The 26509-nt window shown below is 34.6% G+C and overlaps 1 protein-coding gene across 1 annotated transcript in view; it reads right to left on the minus strand.

Annotated features, from left to right (window-relative positions):
- The window catches only part of TMEM232 (transmembrane protein 232), a gene marked incomplete at its 5' end in the record, with an annotated part of 164059 nt that overhangs the window by 121925 nt on the left and 15625 nt on the right, over positions 1-26509 (minus strand). Inside the window, 5 exons of the mRNA XM_036279698.1 lie at positions 4804-5056; positions 6233-6356; positions 15622-15755; positions 22539-22702; positions 24977-25076. Coding sequence (XP_036135591.1) covers positions 4804-5056; positions 6233-6356; positions 15622-15755; positions 22539-22702; positions 24977-25076 — 775 coding nt within the window. The remainder of the gene's footprint in view (positions 1-4803; positions 5057-6232; positions 6357-15621; positions 15756-22538; positions 22703-24976; positions 25077-26509) is intronic.

Here is a 26509-nt window from a genome sequence, read left to right on the forward strand (position 1 = left end):
CTATAATCTTGTTCAGGTATTGGGTGGTTTTGAATACATCTTGAATTGTTTAAAGCAATCACAAGGGCTCAATTTCCACTGCTAATGGGCATGTGATATTATATGGCCAATAAAATAAGACATAGAATAAAAATTCTGGAGTTGAAAAATGAAAATTTGTTTAGATCTTAAAGTCAGTTAACCTTATATACCAAATTAATAGGATGAAGAACAAAAATCCCATGATCATGTCAACAGATACAGGGGAAAAAAGTATTTGACAAAAGTTAATACCCTTTCTTAATAAAAGACTCAGAAAATAAGTAATACTGGAGATTTTCCTCACACATATAATAACTATCAATTTAAAGCCCACAACTAGCATCTTACTTAATGGAGAAAATCTAAATGCTTTCCTCTAAGATCAGAAAAAAGATAAGGATGTCTGCATTCACTTCTTTTCACCTTTTACTAAAGGTTCTAGTAAAGAAATAAAAGGCATCCAGATTGGAAACAAAGAAGTACACTGTCTTATAAGGACATTAATTCTTTCCTATTGGGGCCCCACAGCCATGACCCCATTAAATTTACCTCCTTTTTGGCCCTATTTGTAAACATTTGGTGTTATGGTTTCAACATTAGACTTGTGGAGGGGACACACTCAGTCCAAAGCAGCAAATGTGTAGAATAGTCTTCTATCAAAGGCATAACGTAAGTCAGACACTTGAGTTTCAACCAACTGTTAAGTGCATAGTTAGTATTTATAAGCATCTATAGAAATTTCTATTCAATCAAAATCACAACTCAGCACTTCAGTCACAGGCAAGAGACATCACTATAGAATTAACAGACATCTGACTCTATGAAAAGCTGTATGACACAAAATCTCAGAATGAAAGAGGGACAGGCTAAATAGTCATTCATTCCTATAGATTCTTCAAGTTGGCTCTTATATCAGCTCAGATCACCAGAAAATTATAGTCATGGAAGTCATTATTTTAGTTTCTTATAACAATATCTTCACAAAATTATGGTTTGAAGTGTTTATTTATATTAAAGGCTTTATATAAAAATGGTCCATAAGAACGCTGTTTGGTTTGTTTATAAAAAGGCTATTAATACCATTTTTAAATGTTTTTAGTGTCATCTCTTTATATGTAAATAAAATAGAATCCCCAGGATACAAAGTATGCATACAAATAAGTGTTAGAAAAAAACCTTCCTCACTGATGTTTACTCATCATTACAAGGGCATTAACTACTATATGAACGATGATAATATCCATTAACATTCGGATCTTTCCTATGCACAAAGTTCTATGCCAAGTGTTTATATGTTTCCATAGGTTTTTCTCACAAAAAGCTCTATGATATAAATAGTATTCTTATCATAATTATCAGGTAAAGAAATCAAGTCAGCTAGATTAAATAATTTGACCTAGATTTCTGAGATACAAGTGACAGAATTAAAAAACAAATCCATGGGACACCAGAACCAGTTCTTTCGCTCTCAACAAAAATTACTTACTTGAAGGATAAAATTATGATAAAGAAATTCCTTTCAATTAAATAAAGTAGCAGCTCCAGGTTCTTTATATTACTTTCTCAAAAGACACATATCCTCTCCAGCAATTATGCTGACAAGGCCTGAAGGGAGAATGCTACTATTGGAGTTATCTTCTGTGGTCTTGTAGAATGCGTGATCATTATCAGGGATCATGGATACAGGAAAACCCAGACAAAATAATTTCCCCATGTAGAAAATCAATCTGTGATGCTACAAAGATTCAGGTTATAATGAATCAACACCATCTTTAAGCCCTATCATTTGACTGGTGAGATATTTGACTGCATTGGTACAGTCATGTAAAGTAATACTTTTTATGGCAGTGACTGTCACAAGAAAGCCAAAAATTTAGTACAAACATTAGAAGGAGACTAAAATTTTATGTCCAGAGAAGATACATTCTCCAATTCTGACAGAGATGAAGAAAAGTGCAGAATTTTCTCACACTCTTGAGATATCTTTAACAAAACAGTCATCAGATAATCAACTGACTTATACATTTCCCACCAGAAACCACGGGGATGCTTTAAGTATTGAAGGTTTCAAAATACTCAGAATCATTATGAGACAAATGCCACTATTGTGTATGGCTTGTACAAGAAATTTGATATCATAGAAAATGCATTGACTTTTGACTGTGGAGGAGGCAATTTTGATATGTCTAGCCTCTTTGTTGCAGATCAAATTTCAAAAGTATTCCACAGCTAGAAATATCTGTTTGCTCATTTGCTCACTTGGGGTGAGAAAACATTGACAAAATGCTGCTTAAATATTTTATTCCTGAGTTCAAGTGAAAGCATAAGGACATCAGGGAAAGCAAAAGAGTCATCCATCTGCAGCACTATTGAATGTACAAAGGGCACCTCCTTCCAGAACTCAGTCTGTTAGGGATTGCCTTCTACCTCTCTATTACAATGCCATTTAAAAGAATAAAATGCTGATACCACATGATTTGTAAAGAAAACTGTTGATCCATAATATTGTATAGTGTTTGGTACAATGAGATTCAGAAATTCCTACAAGACTTATTCAGTAAATAAACAAAAGCATCAACCTTTACTGAGACCATCACTTATAGTACAGTATCCAAGTGGCCATCTCACATATGAAAACAATCAGAATTTGTTGTTTCTTGGATAGCATGCTTTTCCTTTGGTATTTAATTCAATAATGCCAAGTAGAAACAAGTGTGCTCATTCAGACTTATAAAGATGAGAAAACAATGACCAAGGATGACTATAAACTTGACAAGTTCAAGCTCACAGATGGCTCTCTATAATGTGTAGAATTGCTCAAAAAGAAGAAAGCTTACATAAATGCCAATAAAATTCTCAATAGGTCTTCTGTTGACACAGGAAGAATTACCGGAAAAGAGAATAATATTTGAGCTAGGAAAATTTGGGGTGTGTTACCCAGGGTGCTGGCAATATAAAGCTGTAGATAATAAGAATAAAATGCAAAAATCTCTTCCAAGAATTTACCAAATTCTGTGCCTATACTATCAAAATAAAGTATTCAGAAAAAGATAAGAAACTTTAAAAAAATAAACAATGAACAAATAAATACAACAAAATCATCAACTGGCTGGAAAAAAAATCAGACCACTGAGGAGTTAAAAAAATTTGAGCATCCACAGAAAGATGCAACCCCATCATCATGAGATTATGTCAGAGCTCAGGGGTCATAGCCAAAGGGAGGCCAGCAGGCTTTTGGGAGTAAAGACCCTCCCCATTGAGAAACAACTTCTGAACCTATCACAGTGAAACAAGACAGAAAGAACTAATTCTATACAGCTAGACAAAAACGTTGAAGACCTCAAGTTTGTAGATAAATCATTTAGTGGTGGTTCAAAAGCCATAATCATATATCAGGAAGATTTCTGACCATTCTCAATACTTAAGAGTATAAACAACAAAATAAGTGAATACACTTTTCTTTGTCAATACTATAAATATGGGAGAAATACAATTTGGGTACCAGAGACTAAAGATCTGTTTAAAATTGGCAATAATAAAAAATAAAAAATCTTGGAAAGTGGGAAATGCCAAGCAAATTGCACTAAAAAATGACAGATTTCAACCCACTGATTAAACCAAAAGTATATTGAAAAGTAATTTAAAATAGCAAGCAAGTTTTTTAGAGTAAAATGAATGTCTGCTACTAAGGTCTTATTATTTAAAACTGTATTCAGAGATAACAAATAACTATGGTCCTAAGAAAAGACAGTGTATTGCCTCCTTTGATTCTTTCAAAATCTTGCAATTATATTTTAAATTCAGTGGTTTGTTTAATTACATGATAAATCCACTGTGATGAACTGACCACCTAGCATGTGCCAAATACTCTGCTATATACTAGGTTAAATACAAATATAATTCAGACATGATTCTTCAGTCTTAATTATCTCATAATTTAATGGAAATGATAGTTTTATACGTAACAGACTATAATAACACCTATTGCAATCATATTCATAAAGAAAAGTTCTAGTCAACCTAAAAGGATACTTTTGAATGTATATTGTCCTTGTAGTACCATTTTAAAAATAAAAGTATTTTATTCTTATGGCCCCCATACACAACAGTAGCAAAATAATCTTTAATTTTGAGACGGATATATTTTGATGGAGTATGAGATGTCATATGTGAAGAATGTACTAAACTATTTGAGATTTTGCAGAGAAGTTTTCTGGATGGGAAAAGAACAAGAGAAAAAGAGTAGATGCCTAGAGAAACATAGAGAAGATAGATTAGAAGGCCTTATGTGAAAAAGAATAAAACAAACTATATACATTTCATGTTTCCCCATGTCGTCTTTTGTTTTCAAGGAATATAATTTGAATCATAAATCAACTAACTCTAGTTCATATTTCAGTTGTTTTAAAATTATTGATCAACCTCAGAGGGAAGGGAGATGAGGGGTGGGGTGAGAAGAGATAAACCAAATAACTGATTTGCATATATGCATAACCAATGGACACAGGCAATAATATGGGGAAGGAAGGAGTGGGGAGGAGAGAGGAGGGATCAGTGGAGGAGAGGGGGACATCTGTAATACTCTCAACAATAAAGATTAAACAAATTATTGACCAAAAATTTCCATGTTTAAAATATTCATCCTAAATTTTAAAAAGCCCTACTAAATTTAAAATTATTTCCAACTTTAAAATGCGGACTTTTTGTGAAAGGCTTATTACTAAATGTAGCCAAGGATTTTTAAAAAATACTTCTTATCAAGTTGAAAGATAATTTACTTACAATTATCTGACATTTTTGAAGAGAAATAGTTCAAAAGACCTAAAATACTTGTTTCCCTCAGTTCTGGCTGTTCTTCTGATTTGTCCATGGGTAAAATACATGTTTTTGAACTTTTACAGCCACAGAAACCAACAAAAGCAGCTTTTCGCAAATTAGAAATGGTGGCATACATGCAGATTTCTGTAAGAATTGTTATATATGAGTAGACTATATTCCAGGCCCAGGAAAAATCATCAACCTTGCCGTTTTCTTTCTAAAATAAGAAAATTGCTATTATACAATCCAAGCATATTCTGTCATAACAAGAACTATATATACTGTAGTTATAAGAAGTGTCTTTAAATTTTATAGTTGTTCAAAGAACATAATCTACTAATATTCCTAAAATGTACTCATTAAAACACAGATTTTACATGGGTAGATTGCATTATACCTAATTCAAAGAACATAAAATACAAACAGTAAAAAAGTATATGGAGAACAACTTTTTATTTCCTTAGTAATCAATGGAATGTAAATTATTCTGTATCATATTTTAAAAGAATCTTTGTTATGGAAAACTCAACTCTAGCCTTTGGTTCTGCATATACAGGACTCTCTGTAGTGTGTGCTTATCAAATCTTAAGGTAACAAGATGTATGAATCTGACCTTGCTCAGAAAGGAAATTAAATGAGTCTATCAGAAAAAAAAGTGTGGCATTTCTATACATTTTTTCACAGGAAAGCAAGAAACATATCTTCTGGAAAAGAATGTGGACATCTGTCCTAAGACTATAAAAATGTAATTTATTAATCTAGTCTAAAGAAAGAGTCATAAATGCAAATAAAAATTGTATGTATGAAAATCTCTGTTTAACATTACTTATAACTAACTGTGAATAATTAGACACAAACTTAATGTTTAACAATAATTATATTATCTGCTCTGGCCAGTTTGGCTCAGTGGTTGAGCATTGGCCTGCAGACCAGAGAGTCTCGGGTTCAGTTCCCGCTAGGGGCACGTACACACAAAAAAACAATAATTAAATTATCTCACCCCTACTAAAATGTAAATTTTAATAAAACCTAGTAACAATAAAAAATGTTTTTAGATATTTTTTAAAAAGTTAAAGAGGAAACTCAACCATATATAACTATATAATTTCACGTTTGTTAATAAAATTTAAAGTCCCTCTCATGTATGTGTGTATTTGTGAAGATATATAATCTACTTCTATAGCTTTAGCTCTATATACATCTGTATCTATCAATCAATCAAATCAATCCATACTGGGATATATGATAAATAAAAATTTACATTTATATTTAAGTACAATTATTATTACAGTTATGCTCATAAGCCCTAATATGGTATACAATTTAAATAGTAGCAAAATTTTTTTCTTTCTATTTAGGTCTTTTTGCACAAAATTAACAAATATACTGTTACCTGATTCTGAACAGTCATAACGCTCAAAAGAAAATCTCTCATTAGGTCCATTAAAGTTTTCAAGCAGGCCATGTTTAGTTTGGCAGCCTCCCCAAGGACCAACAAAGCCAGTGCTGAATCCATCCTGAAATTTTTAATAACAAAACACAAAGCCTTCAACGTAAAATAATAATAAACCATTTTTCATGAAAAAAGTAATTGGCCAGAAGAAATGAGTACCCTGGATTATAAGATACATTACTTTCATGAAGACTATTATAGCTTCACAAATATAATGTTCAGTTACAAACAAATTATAATTACTAAGAAAGACTAGTATTGGTTGACACTGGTTATGATAAAAGTCTGCAGGAAAAAGCCACATTTTAGCAAGATATTTAAGTTCAGAGTAGTGTTCTGACAGAACTCTGAAAGTAATAAATAATAAAAATGATTTGATTTCATCAAGGGCTCAGGTTCTAGAGATTGTCCTCAAAATCTCACAATAGGTTTTGATTTTTAACTTTTTGCAACTGATTCCAAGGAGTGAATTTCAAGAGAGTGTTTTCTTTTCAAAAGAGAGAACAAATAAAAAAAAAAAAACTTCAGCATCATTTCATTTTATAAGAAGTTCAAGTTCTCAAAATAAAATTTATATTTCCCATTGAATACATAATACTATCAAGATTTTTTAGTAAAATGTATAATAACATGGAAATCATACAAAAAGTTGTTAGACATTAATGTCCTTAGGTTTTGATAGTTTCAGGAAATTATACATTTATTGCTATTTTTAACCAATTGAAAGGCAGAGAGTTTGAGTCTGGCCAGTGTGGTTCAGTGGTTGAGCATCAACACATGCACCAAGAAGTCACCAGTTCAATTCCTGGTCAGGGCACATGCCCAGGTTGTGGGCCTGATCCCCAGGTGGGGGCATGAAGGAGGCGGCCAATCAATGTTCTCAGTCATCGATGTTTCTATCTCTCTCTCCCTCTCACTTCCTCTCTCTCTAAAATCAATAAAGGAAAAACAATTATTAAAAAAAAGAAAGAGAAAGAGTTTGAAAGAGAACTGATAAGAATATAAATGTAAAAACTGCTTCTGCCTCGAGCTGCATGTTGCCCTGGTTTTATAGGCCATTACTAAATTAAAGAGTTAGTACATTTACAACTATATTTGAATTTCACAATTGTGATATTTCAGGCCAGTAAGTCAAGTTCATGATTGTTTTCAAAAGGAAGCACCTGTAAGCATGGGAAAAAAGACGATTCTTTATATTGAATAGAACTTTATAGATCTTAATTTGCTTTCACATAAATTATTTCATTGGATCTAAACCATAATTTTTGACACATTCAAGACCTTTTTGAAATATACTTTTTAATATTTTTAAATGGAGATACAAATAGATCTGAGAGATTAGTCCAATTCATGTTTTAAAACAAGGTAACTTATAATTGAAGTCTTCTCCCACCGATGGGTATTTCTTACTTTGCAATGTTGCTTTTCCAAACCATCATTTACAGCAATATTTAGCCTTAGTATAACAATGTTGTCTGTTGCCTACTTAATATTATTTGACTCGTTCCTCTCAAAACTAAACCTCAATTTTGTGCAAGATGGCAAAAAGTGCTCAGTTAATGTTGCCTCCTCAAGATAGAAATGTTCTATATCGTGACTGGGGTAGTAATTGCACAAGTGTATGCATTTGTGGAAGGTCACAGATCTATACACATAAAATGTGTAAATTTTATTATATGTGAATTATACCTCAATTAATTTTATTTAAAAATGACTACTCAACTCCCTTGAAGCTTGGAATAGTTATGTGTGTGGATTTGTTCAATGAGATATAAATTGGTTTATATTATGAAAGACTTCCAGGTACATTATTAATTTTCTGATAAAGAAAGAAGGATTAAATTTAGGTAAGAGGCCCTGGATGGTTTGGCTCAGTGGCTAGAGCATGGGCCTGAGGACTGAAGGGTCTTGGGTTCAATTCTCCCTTAAAGGGCATGTACCTGGGTTGCAGGTTTAATCCTTGGCCCTGGCCAGGGTCGTGAGGGAGGCAAAGAATCAATGTGCTCTCTCACATTGATGTTTCTCTCTCCCTTCCCTTCCTCCCTTTCATTCTATCTAAAAATCAATGGGAAAATATCCTCGGGTGAGGATTAACAACAACAAAACAATTTTGGTACGAGATGCTTTTTCCTCCTTTGCTTTTCTTTTTCCTCTTGTTTGGAATGCAAACATGATACCAGAAGGTAGAACAGCCATCTCGTAACAATGAGGGTGAAAGTCACATACTAAGAATGGAAGAAGAAGCTTCAGAAGGAGCTTGGTTCTTGGGGATTCCTTTAACCATCTGCATTAGTAGTGCACTGCTTGTTCTGTGCAATAAAAAAAAAAAAAAAAGCCCTATTTGATAATGAGTTGTGGTCAGGTTACTGTCACGTGCAGGGGAGCTGGATACTAACTGATACACTTAACATGCTGTTTATAAGCATAAACTTTATAGTAAAAGAAATCAAAGAGAAAATCTTAGCTTCATCACTAATTAGTTATATGACATAGGGCAATTCGTATATCCTACTTCAGTTATAATCTACTCATCTACAAATGAAATAAAGCAAAACCTACTTTTCAGAGACTATTGTGAGATTTAAATAAAATGCTTGATGCAAAATGGCCAGCCAGGTTCAAAATACTGAACTGAATTGATTTAAAAAGTACTATTCAAAGGCTATGAGTTTGATAACTTTCTTTCCCCGTGAAGTCCTAGAGTGACTGAAGAGAGAAGTCCAGATGCCCTCTGAGTGAACAATCAGTGCATCATTCCTGAGTACTTATCACCCACACCAAGGTCAAGTAGAGAGGATATCTCAGAGTTCAAACAACTTCTTCTTTCCCTGAATATACCTCATAATCATAAGGTTTTTGTTCTTCTGTTCTCTTTCCAGCCTGGAAAATTCTAATTAAGTTGAGGCACTCTCACTGAAACATGGATTGAAAAAGATCCATCAGTGTCAGCCACCTTCGGTAGAAAAATGCTTTACCAGAAACACACTATTTTCAATCAATGCTGCTGATTACAAAATTTTCTATAGATAAAATGCTTTGGCCAAAAATAAAATAGAAGCAGCAATGCCTATAAATTAGAATGTGTTAAAACCAAAACTAAAATTCAATGCACGTAGAAAAAAGAATTCAACTTAGATAGTTTAAAAATTTTAGCACAGCACTTGCTTCTTTGTGAACTCATTATAGTACACCAAATCTCAACCATTAATACATTGGCTTGGTTTTACAAAGCCATGAAATTAAACATGTACAAACTAATTTATAAATATTACAGATTCTCACCTCATTTTATAAATAAAAAAGCTGAAGCAGAGGTTTACTGACAATAGCGTAGTTGGTTTACTTGATTAATTTTTATTTTAGTTTTTCTATAACTTTTGAAATTAATGTGAATCACTGTAGATAGCTCAACAATACCAGATCCTGAACTAGACTTCAGCTAGTCTGTTTCTAGTCTAATGTTTCTTCTACACTAATGTAAATCAGCTAAGATATACCAGGGTTTCATGAAAGCTGTTTGTCTGTCTATCTATCTATTATCTATCTACCTATATATCTATCTGCCTATCTCTACATACAACCTTATATAAAGTTAGGAAATTCATCATCAAAACAGTTTTTCTGGGCTCTCCTTACTCCTTTGCATGTTTCCTCAATAACCAAATTGTAATTTTAAAACATGAAATTAAATGTCTCTAAATTGGAACCCTACACAAGGTTATTTTAATCTTTTAATAGATATGTAGAAAACATTGTTGATGTCAAAAATCTCCACAACCCAGAAAACTAGGATGAAGGACAGGTCACTAGGAGCAGCAGCTTATAGGGAATTTCCATAAAGCATAGAATTGATGGAATTGGGTTGAGAACAGCAATAAGGAGCGTTCACATGCCACTTCATAAAACACAGGAGCCTTTCCCCCCAAAGTTAGAAAAACTAAAGAAAAACCAATAGCTCTCTATTGTTTACCCTATTATTCAATCAGAAAAACTGCCTTTACTTTGGGGTACTTGACTGTGACCATCTAGGAAGACTAGTTTAAAGAATGCATTTCTCTTACCATTGCCTGAATTTTTTTATATTCAGAAGAGGTGGACTATACAAAAGGCGAGTCTTTAGCATGTCTGCTAAAAGGTTCTTTCTTCTGCTTACAGGATTTCATTCTTGGCGCTCCAGGGAGACGTATGGAGCAGAATGAAGGGAGGAGTGTCAACAGGCAATGACTGCTGTCTCATCAGAGAAAGCACAGGTGGGCCACTGATTATTTCTTCCATTTAGCCCTACCAGGCACTTCTCTGATGGTATTGGTGGCAATTAATTACAGTAGCAGGATCTTTTACTCTTTGTTTTTGCTCTCCTTGTTTCTTTTTTTTTAAATCATGTCAAGTTGTGCCTGGCCAGTTTGGCTCAGCAGTTAGGGTGTCGGCCTGTGGGCCAAAGAGTCACGGGTCTGATTCCGGTCAAGGGCATGTACTTAGGTTGTGGTTCATTCCCTGGCCCTGGTCAGGGTTGTGTGGGAGGCAACCAAATGATGTGTCTCTCTCACGTCGATGTTTCTCTCTCTTCTCTTCTCTCTCTCTCCCTCCCACTCTATCTGAAGATAAATGGAAAAATATCCTCAGTTGAGGGTTAAAAACAAAAAAAAATCATGTCAAGTTGTGAGACCCTAATTGAAGCTGCAACTCCTGTGCCATGAGAAACAGTTCTTATTAAATAATGTTAAGCAGGAGAATGGTATAATTACACTTACGTTGCAGCCCTGGCTGCAGAGTATGACAGATTATTGAGGAGAAAATTTAAGGCAACAAAACCGATTAATAGACTATGAGAGTCATGAGACAATAATGGCCCAAACCAAGACAGGGAGAGTGGGAGCAAAGAACAGGGAACAGTTCTGAAATGTGGTGGTGGTTGAGCTGTCTAATTTGGTTAACTTGAGCAGAGGACATGTGTCAGGTACTAAGACAGAAAAAATTAATTCAGATCTGAACTAGCAGGAAATGAAATATTAAGGGAGAATGAGTGTATAAAAAGTGTTTTCATATTACTTATCTTACTTAAATATCTCAAAAGCTCTTTGGGGTGACTGGTATGTCTATTTAAATACTAAACAGACTCTTCACAGGGGTTAAGTGACATTCAAAATTAGACAGGCAGCAAGAGACAGGATTGCTGATCAGAGGTTGAATTTTTTTTCCACTGTACTATAATGCAGCAAAGCATAATTGATATATTTACCCTTGACACAGACTAAATGTTTATATTTAGCTCAGGGGATCAAAGGATCAATAAGAAATCCAGGAAATAAATCAGAAGAGTGAGACCTATACTGACATCTCAACTCATGAATAATGAGACACATTATTAATAAAAACTTTGTCCAACTAGTGTTGGCTGGACTGTCACATAAGCACTATAATAATTACTGGGGTTCATGGAGAGACACAATGTGGAAATCCGTGATCTAGCCAGAAGTAAAGGTCTTCCAGCCCATGCAAAGAAGTTGATTCTTTGTTCTATTCATTTCGATGCAAACACAAATACTGTACATCTGAAAAATACTATGCCAATATAATTTTAAACTGTCAAGCTTTTTTGGAATACGTTCATGGAGCGCATTAAATCGGCTCTTTTGCTTTGGGAGATATAATTTTATGTTATACTGCTCTGCTGAAATGCCAGGCTACACTTCTCAGCTGTCTTCATTGGCTAATAATTCAATTATAAACACAATTCATTATTTTCATGTTAGATTAGAGAGCCTTTTGCGCTGTCTTGAGCTATCTCCCCAGAGCAAACGGGGCCGTTTATAAAAGGCCAAACCACAAGGTGGAGCATTGAGAGCAGGGAGCATGGGATCAAGTTTAACCCTATTAAATGGAAATCTGCCTTACAGCAAGCTGCTTATCTGCGGCTCAGGGCAGCCAGACTTCCAAGGGAAAGGTTGGTGCCTGGCAGCTGGGAGGGGCTCCGCGTAGTCTCTTTTTTTCTACTTCTTCTCTCTGTTTTATAACGTATTGTCCTCTTTGTATTTCCTTTCCTTGGTCTTTTCCCAATCCCCGGAGAGCAGAGGTCGGTCTCCTTTCCTTTCGTGGTTCCTGGGCCTGCTCTCTCCAGGCTGGGCGGCAAGCTCATGCTTCCATTTCTTCCCTTTCGTGTCGCGTGAGCTTCGTAAGGGGTCAGAAGAAGTCCGGCAGGCAGATGCGTGTGAGTTATCTAGGGATGGATAGCATCAGAAAGGGGCAGCGGAGAAGCACGCGCCTATACGGACACCCGCAGATTTTGCCAATATTAATACAATGTCTTCTGATCAGTCAGTTGAGTGGTCTCCTCCTTCCGCATTTTAAATCCCTGAACATTTATTCATCATTGTGGTACTTGACTGATATGCATGGAAAATGAAATTGCCCCTGTTAATACTCAGTTGGCCTTGAATTTCACGTACTAAACCAAAGATACCTTCTACCAAGTGTCACAGTTCTATGGCTCTCCGGCCCAGCAAATCCTGACAAAGTTTTAATTTACTATCAAGACCTGATGTCCCAATATTTCTATTTCATTCTAAATACATTGAGTTCATTTTCCTAATTTTTCACATGTTCCCAATCTTAGGAGTACACGAGACCATGTAAAATCATTTCTGGTTTGATTTTGATAATTACATCATGGTTTGTTTTGTTGTATCTAGCATAATGACTTCTTGACAGCAGTATAGGCTCTTACATAAATAACTTAAATACTTTATATGAAGAAAAGTCCATTTTAATGTTATTATGACTAACAGAAAATTTGACTAACAGAAAAGTTAGTCAAACTACTAACTTAAAAAGACGTTAATCTTCTGTCGGTGGGTTATTTTTGTTTCCAGAGTCATCTGTTTTCTAAGAAAAGAATAAATCTTTTTCTTAAAAAAACAGTAAATATAAGACATAGAATCAAAACTACCTCTCAGTACTTTTTTAAAACAATTATCTTGTCCTTCTATTGTAAGAAGTCTCTGTATTTCACCATTTTCTCAATGTACCCCTCTGTTTGTTCAGCACTAAGAGTGCCACGCCCTCCCTCGGCTGATTCCCACAATGCCCTCCAGAAAAGGAGAAGTCAGGGCTCAGTGACAAGATGCTTCAAAGCAGTTCTTGCCTTAGCCATGCAAGCCTGAGTGATGGTGAGCTGATGTACTGGAGAGAGGACTACACTGAGACCCTTAAAAGCTGGCTCTAGTGATTAGGCAGCCTAATAAATTTGGCCTCGGTTTCTTCATTTGTAAAGTAAAAAGTTTTGTATTATCTCCAACACACCCAAATCTATAGAATACAAAGTATAAAAAAAGAACTACCTTAAAGACAAATCATTAACAAAGTAAATTAGATCAATGTTAATGCAATACAATAAAACCGAAAATTGGTTAAAGGAACAATTCCTTGACTTTCAGAATCGGATATTCTTAAACAGACACTTTTAGTATTTCAGCACTTATTTGAACCTATTTACTTGGTCATTATCAGACGCCTTTGAAAATAAGTTTGGCCAAGTCATGCAATATTTATTTTTATATGTCAAAATATAATGCCTGTTATTTTTAAAACCAAGTAAGAGTCTTCCAAAAGCTAAAGTAGCTCTAGTTGCTTGTCCTTTGAAAACAAAATTATGTGTTTGAATCCCCTACGATTTTTTTCTATAATAAGAGTGGTCTGAAAGGATCACCATGGCTTTCAGAACAGCCTAGTTTGCACCAATAAAACTCTAACTTTCCCTATATTTAGCAGCTTTATATTAATACATACTTATTAAAATTATATCCTGTATTACTAATATAATAGATATATTCTACTGGGATTAAAATTTTTCTATTTAAAGATGCTATCCTCACTAGAGGGAGAAGAAGGTGAAGGCATTAGCCAAAGAACATGTGTGCATGACACATAGACACAGACAACAGTGTGGTGATGGCCAGAGGGAAGGGGAGGGCGGGCCTGGGTGGAGGTGGGGCCATGTTTAATACTGTCAACAATAAAAATAGACTTAAAAAAATAAATAAAATATAAGAGAATTATGATCTTTGTTAACTGCAATACTTGAGTAGGTTGTTCCCATCAGACTATGAGACATATAAGTTCTTGATGAACTCTCTTCTAAACTCTGCTATTTCTAGGAAATTAGGCAAACTTGAAGCCATCCTCCAGAAACCTTACTTAATCTGGATTCCGCAATACTTCCAAATGTAACTGGGAAAGCAGCTTTGGTTCATAAAAACATGCTCCAGATTCATATAATTAAAGTACACAAAGACAATTGGTGCAGAGTAGGCTGCCAAAGGCTTAAAAACTGGAACTAATTTTGCCCTAGCTGGTATGCTCAGTGATTAGAGCATCAGCCCAAGCACTTTAGGGTCTCTGATTTCATTCCTAGTCAAGGGCCGGTACCTGGGTTGCATATTTGATCCCCAGACTCCAGTCGGGACATGTGCAGGAGGCAACAAATCTATGGGTTTCTCTCACATTAATGTTTCTCTCTCTCTCTCTCTCTCTCTCTCTCTCTCTCTCCCCCTCCCCTCCTCCTCATCCTCCCTCCCCTTCTACTCTCTAAAAATCAATGAAGAAATATGCTCGGGTAAGGATTAACTAAAAACAAAACAAAACAAAAAAACTGGAATTAATTTTAAGAAAAATATATGACCATTGCATTTGCAACTTGAGATGGCATAATAGATTATTGTTGTTGGCACTGGAAAAGGAATTCTGCTTGTCCTCAAGTAATTAAAAGGGATATCTCTGATCAATTTCCTCAGAAATACTCCTTTAAAATTTTTCTTTCCTCCATTGAACCCCTGCCCTCTTTTGTAGTAATTTAAGACTTATTTTTCCCTTCTCACATTAACATCATACAGGAGGAAACTAACACTTATCAGTCAAGGTTCATTTTTGTTAGACATTACAAGTAAGGCATAACAAACCATCTTAGAAATATTTCCCCCAAATAACAAACTGTAGTTCATTATTGTTTAACAAGATGGAAAATTTAAAAAATTTTATATATGGGAATAAATTTATTAATGATAGTTTTCATTTAATGAAGACAAACTATGTAATACATGCATGCTCATCTAGCCAAAAAGAGAGAGAGAGAGAGAGAGAAAGAAACAGGAACAATTTATTGATGAAATGAACTAATACAAAATATATAAATTGCCCTTGCCTTTGGAACTGAGATTATAAATTTTTTTCATAGCCAACTAAGGTGTGATTAACATTTAAGTACAAAGGTTATTTAACATTTAAACATAAAGACTTCTCCATGAGTTATTTTGGATTTACAGGATCCCTCTTACCAGCATTTCTTCTGAAGCTGTGTTTTAAGAAAGGTGACATGTTCAAGCACCTTATTCAACTGAGGACTATCCTTCTGAACACAGGCCCAAGCAGCAACGCAGTGCCAGAGCAGGGTGTTTACTTCATACCCTTCCTGAAATTAAAATATAAAAATATACCTGGAAAAGAATGCTTTGACTTGAACAAACATAAAATAAAAGTTAAATATACAAGTGAGAATGCAATTTTTTTTGCACTTCATGTTTCTCCAAGTGGAGCAATTTACTCAAATATGGTTATATATGTATATTAAATATATATCTATTATATACATGATGATGATGTACACGATGATTTATTTAATATAATACATGAACACACACACATTTTGTACATTAACCTGAACTTAAGGTCCTAATATATTTTCACATGGGACCCTGGTATTCAAAGACATCAGGTCTATAGTATAACAAAAATCCTATATTCTTCAAGGGGCAACTATTAGACACAACTGTGCTTCCTAGACTCTAAATGACTTAGCTCTTCAAGGATGAGGGGATGGGAAAGTTTGAACAATGATCAATCAACAAATTAGATTTTAAATGTGGATTTCCACTTTATGGACCAAAATACATGACTTGATGGACATGGTCAATGTCTGTGAAGAATTTTAAAAGCCTACAAATTTAGAACACAAATGGGCAGTTATTAGTTTGTTTTTTCTAAGAGTACTTTTTAACAATTTTATAGATTGAATTGGTCTATTCAAGTGATTGGTATAAAGAAACCTGATTTTATTTTTAAACAACAATAACATAGCATTCTCATTGAATTTTTGTCAACAATAAAGATTCAAATACACATCCTGTGATATGTACTCAAATTGCTAACCTAGCTGATATTTTACTCTTTTGTGCTCAAAAGAAACACTTAAAGAAATTCCAAAAGACTTTGTAAATTTCATTTGTCATATATAACAGCATCAGGATTACAATTTATAGAAAAATTGCATGTTGCATTCTCTTAAGATAGAAGGCCAGAAGTTCATACATTGATTTTGAGCTAAGACATTTCTAATAAGCTGTTTAGTTAAGTCCCATGACTGGGGACTGATCAGTTTCAGGTCAGGAGCTCAGACACCAAAGATAAAGGGGTAAGCTCAAGTTTTTGAACATGGCTACTGACTCTGGGAAACAATCATTCAGAGAAGCAAAGGGAAACAAGTCATTGTTTACAATGTTAGAATATTCTATAGAAAAGCTTTATTTTAAAATAATGTAAAATATCAGACTCAGACATACTGACTTCAGTAAATATATTTTATCCAAATAACTCAATTTTATGCTTTGCAGTTGAGCCCACCCAAAAAACAGACCCATAAAAATGAAATTCTTTTCTCAAATTGTTCTAGATGTTTCAGCCTGGATGCGTGATGTTGCAAACTTATTTAAAACCAATACATAAATAGATATATTTTGAAACTTGTGGTTGGCTTAACTAATTAATTTAACACTTTATTTTTGTTCATAATGTACACTGCATGGCTACACAGATTATTAGGTCAAAAGTTCTTGTTAACAAACCTATGCACCATCACCAGAGAAAATTCCCAAAAGCATTTGGTAAAGAAAAGATCAGGATTTTGAACATTGAACAAGATTTAAGTTTTATTTTGAGTTTTATATGATACCATTTTTACTCATCATTGAGAAAGAGTAAAAGCAGCCTCTGATGTCTGGAACTGATTTGACATCAATATTATTACAAGCTACTGTGATGCTCACAACCAGGTCATTTTGTTTTCCTGTTGGATATAAACTCACAGAACATCAACTTCAGACAGTGGTGCTCTGAGAACAGGACACATAAGCAAACAAAGCTACCTGATAATGTTTTTCTAAGCATAGACAAAGAGTCACTGTGCCACCTACAAAATACCCAGTCATGGAAAAGTCCCTTATTTCTGGCACGATCAAATCTTTATAGCCTCCCACAATCACCCAAAGTCCAAATCCTGTAATAGGTCCATTCTCACACACTCTTATTAAGATATCTTGTGGTTCCTTGGACACGTGTTCTCTCTCTGCAACACATAATAAACCCACTTTGCTTAAATGCACATTGGTGGTCACTGGTTTCAAGAGCAAATGATACATTTGCTACACCTGTGAATTTTCCAAGTACATGAGGCAAAAGTGAAGAGGGATCTTTTGCCCCAGATAGTTTGAAAAGCAATAAACACTGCATTAAATGACTTCCAGAGAACATTTTATTTTTTCCTCTTCCCCCCCTACTTCCCTCTCTCTCTTTCTTCCTATTTTTTGGCTTTGTGACCACGTGTTATAGTTCTTTCATCTCACCCTTGCTGTCTTGTCCAGTTTTGTGATATGAGGGTTTGCAAACTGGCTGCTGTGCATGAAGAGCAGGGCAGAACTAAGAAAGAGGAGACCACTCCAGTTTGGAGGTAACAGGTTTAATAAGCAAGGCAACTTACCAGGCTTGTCTAGGATGGCCACAGGAGGAGTAGATCTGCACACTCACCCACCAGAATATTGAAGTTCATATAGAGACCTTAACCGGGTTCAGTCACATATACCATCCGGATGGTCTCAACAACACATTGCTTTGTCACTGTTGCATCCTTGAAAACGGCTCCCATTGTGGGAATGGTGAGTAGAATGTACATTTCAAGGACAGGGGAGGTAGTGAGGAGCTCTGATTGCCCAGAGCTAGCTTGAGGGTCTACTGGAGGTCAATTCCTCTAGATTACCTCCTCCAACAGGCTATCAGTGTCAGCTTGTAGAGCACCTACTTTCAGACGCCCACCTAAAACAAGTGTTGGCTGAGAATTCAGATGACCAATCAACTTGACTTTTGTGCAAAGTTGAGTACACAAACTCTGAGTGTCTGACCAAGCTCTCTTTTATAACAGAAATAAATTAGCTTGAAAGCATGGGCTCTATTTTGGCTGCTCAGAGACAGCTTTTTGGGTTTCATCCTTGTTTTCAGTCATTTGGGGAATGGTTGACATTGCCATGAAAGGACCTCTCAGTACAAATGTGTTGCTTGGATATTAGGACATGAATCATAGACTAACACTCATAATTTTAAAGAACCTGTGTCTAAGTCTAACCCAATTCCTAGTAACCATTTACAATTACAGTACAGCACAAAATGTCCTAAATTTAGATAATACTTTTGGTGTACCAAGTACTTAAAGCATCAGAGGATGAGACTGCTGATTCCATTTGAATGCGAACTCTCTGTGTTTTCTAGTTTGCAGAAAACAATTTGTACTTGAGGACAGCTGCAACTGTTCTGTAAAGAGTTTATAGCATTTCAGTTGAGTTTGAATCTACCTTCTCCAAAGAGCTCTGTTATTATCATATGACAACTGGCAAATTCAGCCTTGCTAGTGAGCAAAGGACAGAGTGAGAACTCAATCCAGTGGTCTGGCTCTGCAATCCACAGAGCTAATTAAAGTGTACCATTTGTCAAAGTCGGTGGAAACCCTGTGTCTGGCTCAGCTTAAAAGGATATTAAAAGGAGAAATGGGTTCCAGCAGCCGGAAAAGGAAATGCCTTATTCTTAAATAGAACCGACACCCATTTTGTGAGTATCCTAATGTGTATGTCTACAAAATTCTTTTTATTCCAGCTATTTTATAGCAACACTTTGAAAACAAATCAAATAATTATGCTTATGCTCCAGTGCTTATAAATATATTAAAAATGAAATATTTTACAGTGGCCCAAGTATGCTCTCATGGACCTTTTAGCATTATTAAAGGATACGAGCTGTGGAAATAAATCCACAAATCCACTACTATAGCGTAATAATAATAAAGACGGGAGAGAGAAGGAATACAAATGTATCTTTTACATTCCCATATTGAATGAATTAATACTCAACTGAACTGGAGAGGCTGGCTTAGATGAATACCAGAGAAAGTGGGCTGAGACTGGGGCACGGCATTAAACTGTGTAATCAAGCACCGAATCAGTTAGCTCAACCAGCAATTTTAGCAGCACTATGGCTACACTGCCCATTGTATTATTTATATTATGAGGTAATGGGAGGAGAAAAAGAAGAGCAATAAATCTGATAGGTTAAAATCTGTTATAATCTCTTCACAGAATTATACCTATAGTGCTGACACAGAGTTTAGAGAAGACTGGAACTATGTTCTTAGTCCTAAAATGTGGAAAAGGGCATAGACACACAGGGACTGGTCCCACTCTAAGGAGATACATTCTTGGCACGTGTTGAAATTATTGCCCCTTGTAGTTCAAGACAAGCTCTGTAACACTAAGCCTCCATTTCCACGCGTGTCTGTGCACCAAGAGGGACAAAACCAGACTGATTCCTAAAGAGAAGCATGATCAACATTGAAGGTTGCCTGCCTCCTGACCAGGACACTCATGTCATGAAGACTTCACAGCATCTTATTTGTTTAAAGGGAAAATACTCAAATGACTACATTAAGTAAGCACAGTTAACTACATAGTTAAGCACAATCATTTAGTCAGCAGAATCATATCCTTAGATGAAAATTAGTATATTTAGCTGCCTAAGTTAAAGTGAATTCCTAAATGTATTTTTCAATAATCATCCTTTACATTTGCATGGCACTTAACAATATACAAGGCACATTCTCTTTTGCAATTGTCACAACAACCCTATAGATTAGTTAGGGAAAATATGATGATGATGATGATGACAGTGATGGTGATGTCTTTTCTTTTTTTTTTTTCTTGGAAGGTCAGTAATGAGATCAGTTACCTCAAAATAAACATATCTCAAAAGTAAAGGTTATATTAAGCAACTCAGAGAAGTTTAAGAATATTGCACACGTCATTTTAAAGCAGAGTTAGTATACAATATATTAGTTATGTTAGTTTTAGGTGTACAATATGGTGATTTGACATTTTTATATTTTTACAGTGTAAGGTGATGTATTTTATTTTTAAGATTTTTTCATTGATTTTTAGAGAGAGAGTTAGAGAGAGGGAGAGAGAAACATCCATTAGCTGCCTCTTGCATGCCCCCTACAGGAGATCAAGCCTGCAACCAGGGCATGTTCCTGTTCCATGTCCAGGAATCAAACCAACAACCCTTTGTTGCATGGGATGATAGTCAACAAACTGAGCCGCCCAGACAGGGCTGGGTGATGCCTTTTTTAAAGATATTCAAATGGCATTTGGAGATTTTAAAGTACCACCTCTGGATTACACAGACAGTTGGTCAGCAGGTTTTTCCTCTTCATGATTAGTGCGCTTTCTGTTGTTCAATATCTTAGGTTATATATTTATTGTTAAAACATTTTAAAACTTAAAAACAAGATCCTTTTCATGCACACAGCAATTTGTGTTCATTAGTACTTAGAACCAAAAGGTTCAAATTACTCAGTATGTGTCACTCTGTGTAAATGGTTCACAAGTTATGAGCCAAAGAGGAAACACCAAAGCCTAGAAAGATTAAAAATAGATGTAAACGTTTTTCCTTATACTTGTAAATCTTAGTTTTAGAAAGGGCCCAGAGGAAACATGGGAAGACTGTGTGGCAACTTCTAGATAAAACTATTGAAAAAGCTAATCTTCCTTAAATTTCCTTAAGTTGTTTCAACTTGCATTATGTTAAATGTATTTTCTCCATTTTAAGAAAAACAAATCAAATAGAAAAACTTTTTTTCTATTTATAAACTCCAGAATGATAAGTCTAGACAGCAAAAATAAGCCCTGACTTGTTTGGCTCAGTTGGTTGGGCATTGTCCTGTGCATTGAAAGGTTGCTGGTTCGATTCCAGGTCAGGGTACATACCCAGGTTGTGGGCTTGATCCCCCAGTAGGGGTCATGCAGAAGGCAGCCGATTCATGTATCTCTCTCACATCAATATTTATCTCTCTCCTTCTCCCTTCCTCTCTCTCTCTAAAAATCAATAAAACTATATTTATAAAAATAAGATAATAAAAGAATCAAGGTTTTGCAATGTTTACTGCTTTATTTTGGAATATATGCAAGAAAAGGAAATGAAGACATTATGAACCTCAGAGATTGAAATGTGTCATGTGACAAACATCAGCTCAAAAGGTATGTAAATAATTACATGACTTACTGTAGTTCTGTTTGCGTACTACATCTGCATAATAGTTTATTACATACCTAGGAATTAAATAATTGGGACAGCACGTTGTCTCTAATGTTAATGACTAATATCTGAGTTAGAAATTGAAAGGAGATTTTTCATATACTAGAGATTATTTTAATTTTTCAATTTTAAACCATTTACATTTTTCCCATTGATTTTAATAGCATATTAAATGTTATTACATATGAATTATGGAAGCATAGAAATATTACACTTGTTATCATTAATAGCCTGCACTTTACACACTTTCCTTTTAATAAAAATGTAATATCTTAAAATGTTCGTTTATAAGTCAAACTAAATTATGTTGCAATTTTCATTTAAACAGCTGAGGTGGATTCTACAAGGAAGAAGGGATTATGGCATTACTCTATTTAAAGTAGTAGTGATAGCCCAGCTGGTGTGGCTCAGGGGATTGAGCGTCAGTCCTATAGACTGAGAGGTCCTGGTTCGATTCCTGGTCAGGGCACATGCCTGGGTTGCCAGCTCAATCCCCAGTAGGGGGTATGCAGGAGTCAACTGATTGATGTATCTTTTTCACATCAATGTTTCTATCTCTCTCTCCCTTCCTCTCTCTCTAAAAAAATCAATAAAAACATATTTAAAGTAGTAGTGCTGCATATTGAAGCCCCGTTACTAATCCAATTAACTCCTCCTCCTGGTGGCATAGATTTAGTGTTTCTACTCCCCCAGCAAAACTCATCTTCAGAAATGTTTACTGAATTGACAAGCACAACTATTTAATCATAAAAATATTAATTTGATTCATCATGCATTAGAATGGACTCACCGTATCAGAATCTATGTTCTTATGTTGCATATTGTTTTCCACAGGGCTAAAAACTGATTCAGATAATTCTCTTGTACATATAATTTCCATGGTTTTCAGAACAAATTGTATATTTGAAAAAATGTTTGGATAATTGTAATATGATTCTTCAGAGAAATAAAGTGCTATTGTAAGAATAAAAATTTGTGAGAAATAGTTCATTAATATCTTGCATAGTGTTTCATTTGTCTTTTAGTTATTAAAATATAATTAAATTCGGTACTTGGATGCTGAAACTGCCATACATTCCCCCATCTATTCAGGATTTATAATGTTATGTATGCCCCCTAGTGGTGTAACATAAACCTACAGGGTAAATAATTCATAAATGAAAATATATACAACTAAGATTATATTATATAAATTGCATAATGGCCAAATGCCCGATTAAGAATAGTTGCTGTACAACAATGCTTGGAAACTTTCAGCTGAAAGAAAATAGAGTTATAACATACTATATTCATAACAGATACTTTAAAATTGTAATCCTACAAATTAATGTCATTGCTTTTAAGCCAACATTCTCCATTTTTATTCCTTCTCAAGATGTTATTAATTTTTAAAAGTATATATTTTGAACTTAGCAGCACTTATGTCATTTAACATTAGACCATGTGATATTGAACAGAACCATCTTTGTGCTGTTTTTTTTTTTATAAACTTTTAGATAATCTTTGAGTTTCCATTTATGAACAGCATGGAAAAATTCTTCATAACCAATCTTTTCCTGGATCGCTATATGGGTAGGCAGTGTCTTCTAATAGTCTCAGGTGGGAATCAGCCTATTGTTGAAGACAAAGGTATAGCCTAAGTCAGGCTGTATTTAACAATATTTGATTAAAGGGCAAAATCTGGGGATTTTATTTATATATGAAACAAAGATGTTGGTTTTCTTGGGATATATCCACAATAACAGGCTAAAGTGAGAACTTTTATTCAAATAAGTTTTCAAAATTTACTTGCCACCATCATCTAAATATTTAGTAAGTCGGTATGCTGAACACTAAAGAATTAAAGAAAAGAAATATAGTATAATGATGAAAGCAAAATGAGAAATGTGATAGGCATGAATTCCTATTCTGCCAGGTTACAGCCCCCTCTTAGGTGCATGCCTATCAGAACTTGCACTGGAGGTGCGTACCAGTCAGTCTCCAAAACACCCGCTATAACCTTCTGTTCCCTCCGCCATGACATGTCATCAAACACTATTCCATTACTTGTATCTTAAGTCTCTTCATCCCTTATCCTACAATATACCAATCTTCTCTTCTTTTGACCTTGTTTTTTAATCCAAATTATTGGCATATTTGTTCTTCCCTGTATAGCTAAGCTTTTGGAAATCATTCACCGTCTCTGTCTCATGCTTAAACTTCCCCTTCACTCTTTGTTTACATTCCATCTGAATTTGCTTTCCCCTCTCCCTGCAGAATGCCCCCAGGGTCAACAGTGACTTTCTGGTTGCAGAAACCCATCATCACTTTCATTCCTCCTATTATTCAATATTTCTACAGCTCTCAATAATGTTGACCTTCTTGAACCTTCCCTCTGAATTTCTGTGCCATCACTTCTTCCTATTTCCCTCAATTTTCATTCACTGATGTCTGTTACTGTAATACTCTATTAAACGTCCCCCAGAATCTATTTCTAGAATTAATTTATACCCACCACCACTTCCCACCCTCAGGTTGTCTCAGCTACATTAACATGGAAGACGGTCAATTCATCCACGTCAATATCTGTGAAGTAAGTGAATCCCAGCCTTCACTTATTGCTCTAGTTCCAAACCTGCTTCCAACTGCCAGCTTAGTATATATACCTAAGTGACCTTCAAATTCAGTATGTCCAATGTTTCTCCAAGATTTTCCCAGTTTAGGACACCATTGTCTTGAACCTTTTAATCAACATGTAAAACTTGAGGTTCCTCTTGAATTCCTCACTTTCCCTTATATATAGCTTAGATCCAATTGATCTCTAAGTCCCGTATCTTTTTAAGGCTATTTTACTCTATCCTATTCTCCTTTTAATTGCTCACATATTGAACATCTCTTGCGTATACTGATGTCATAGCTACTTAACTTCCACATCCACGCCTCCTTACTCAAGTCTAACATTTCCATCACCACTAGTATTACCTGACTAAAACATTAATTTAACTTCCCTGCAATCCAGAGAGGTAGATAGTATTACATACAAAAAAACTGAGTCAGACAAGGTGATAGAAGTATTAAGTAGAAAAGTTTAAAGTAAAAACCCATGCAATCTGGTTCGGAAGCTGTGGTCTTCAATATTGCACCTATTATCTTTCAAGAAAAATGAAACACAGCTTTAGAGTGATAGTCTGAGCTTCTCAAAATATAACATAAAACATTTATAAGTGTAGAAAATAAAAGATAGCCTACCATATAAATAAGGTTGAAGTCTAAGTAAATGTTGTTTAAAACTTTCTAGGTGACCATGCAGGAAATATATAAAAAGTCTTAAGAAGATCAAATAGGCAATCTGTCAAAAGAAAAAAGAAGAAAGCATTTTTGTGCTGCAACAATAAATGTTTAAAAACCATAAAGAAAATAAACCATTTTCTTATTACATTTGCTTTTGATGGAACAATTTCAAACTCTTGAAACTGTGTGCTTTTGAAATAATTTTAAAACATTTATATCAAGGTTGAAATACTGGTTCAGCTAAAAAAGACTTTTATAAATCATCTCTACATTACATATAATGACCAACAGTGAATGATATTTTGTTCTGTGTCCTTTAGAACAGTATTTTTCAGATGGCAAGTCGTGCCCTTTAAGTGAGTCATGAAATCATTTGAGAGGAGATTTTTTAAAGAAAATAAAAGAGAAGAGAAAATTTTATAGTATATAGCACAGCTTCTTGTCTCACTTATACATAAATGAGTATGCATTAATGTGTGTGCTGTATTGCAATCCAAAAAATATTTCTCCCTATGGGCCTTAGTCAAAACAGTTTGAAAAACATGGTGTTAGATAGTTTTGAGAAATATTCTGCCTGTGCATTGTATTCTGTACTAAGATCCCCATTCCCTCATGAAAAATCAAGTCATTACTAAATAAAGGTAATAACTTACTTCTGTGAAATTTAAAATACATGTATAACTAAAACAGTTTTTTCACATAGACAAAAAAGTGAAATATCTTCAAAATCATATGATATGCAAGATTTCACAGATAATGGCCAAAAAAAAACCCTCCTCAAAGTATAGAGATAAAGAAAACACAGGAGCCTAAGTTGCTAACTCATAAGTTCATGAAGAACCAAATAATAAAAATAACTATCACTATCAAATCATATGTCTATCCAAACAATGCAGGGAATTATTAAATCTACATGTAAAAAAAAACCAAAATTCTAAAAATGATTCTGCTCAGTCTCAGTGATTCACCCACAACTATTAAACAAATAAGTGGCATTACTAGACTTTGAACCCAGAACTATATGTCTTGCACCAAAAGTTATGAACTTTCCATTATGGCAGTGATTTACCCATTTTTTTAATCATAAACTTCTATCAGTAAAATAAATTCTGAGAATGCTTCAACAATATTTGTAAATGTATCCATAAATTATAAATATACACCATTTATACACTTAAAAAATTAAATAAAAATAAAATGTTTATAGGGCGTATCCAAGGCATCTCATCAGATAGACCACTTTGATATAGTACTGTGCCTCTCTAAGAGACTGAAGTTAAAAACTAGTCAGAAGAAAATAATTTAGGACTTTCCTAAGGATTAAAGATCGATGTTGAAATAAATATTAATGTTTTAACATTTAATGCGAGAGAAATATAAAAATACATGAGAAGCAAATCAGTTTCAATTATCACTGTATTATACCCCAATTTGGCCATGAGTTTTACCTGAGCTGGAGGCTATCCTTACTTATAGCTATGCTTGGAAAAT

The sequence above is a fragment of the Molossus molossus genome, unplaced genomic scaffold (genome assembly GCF_014108415.1).
Source record: "Molossus molossus isolate mMolMol1 unplaced genomic scaffold, mMolMol1.p scaffold_m16_p_3, whole genome shotgun sequence".
NCBI lineage: Eukaryota > Metazoa > Chordata > Mammalia > Chiroptera > Molossidae > Molossus > Molossus molossus.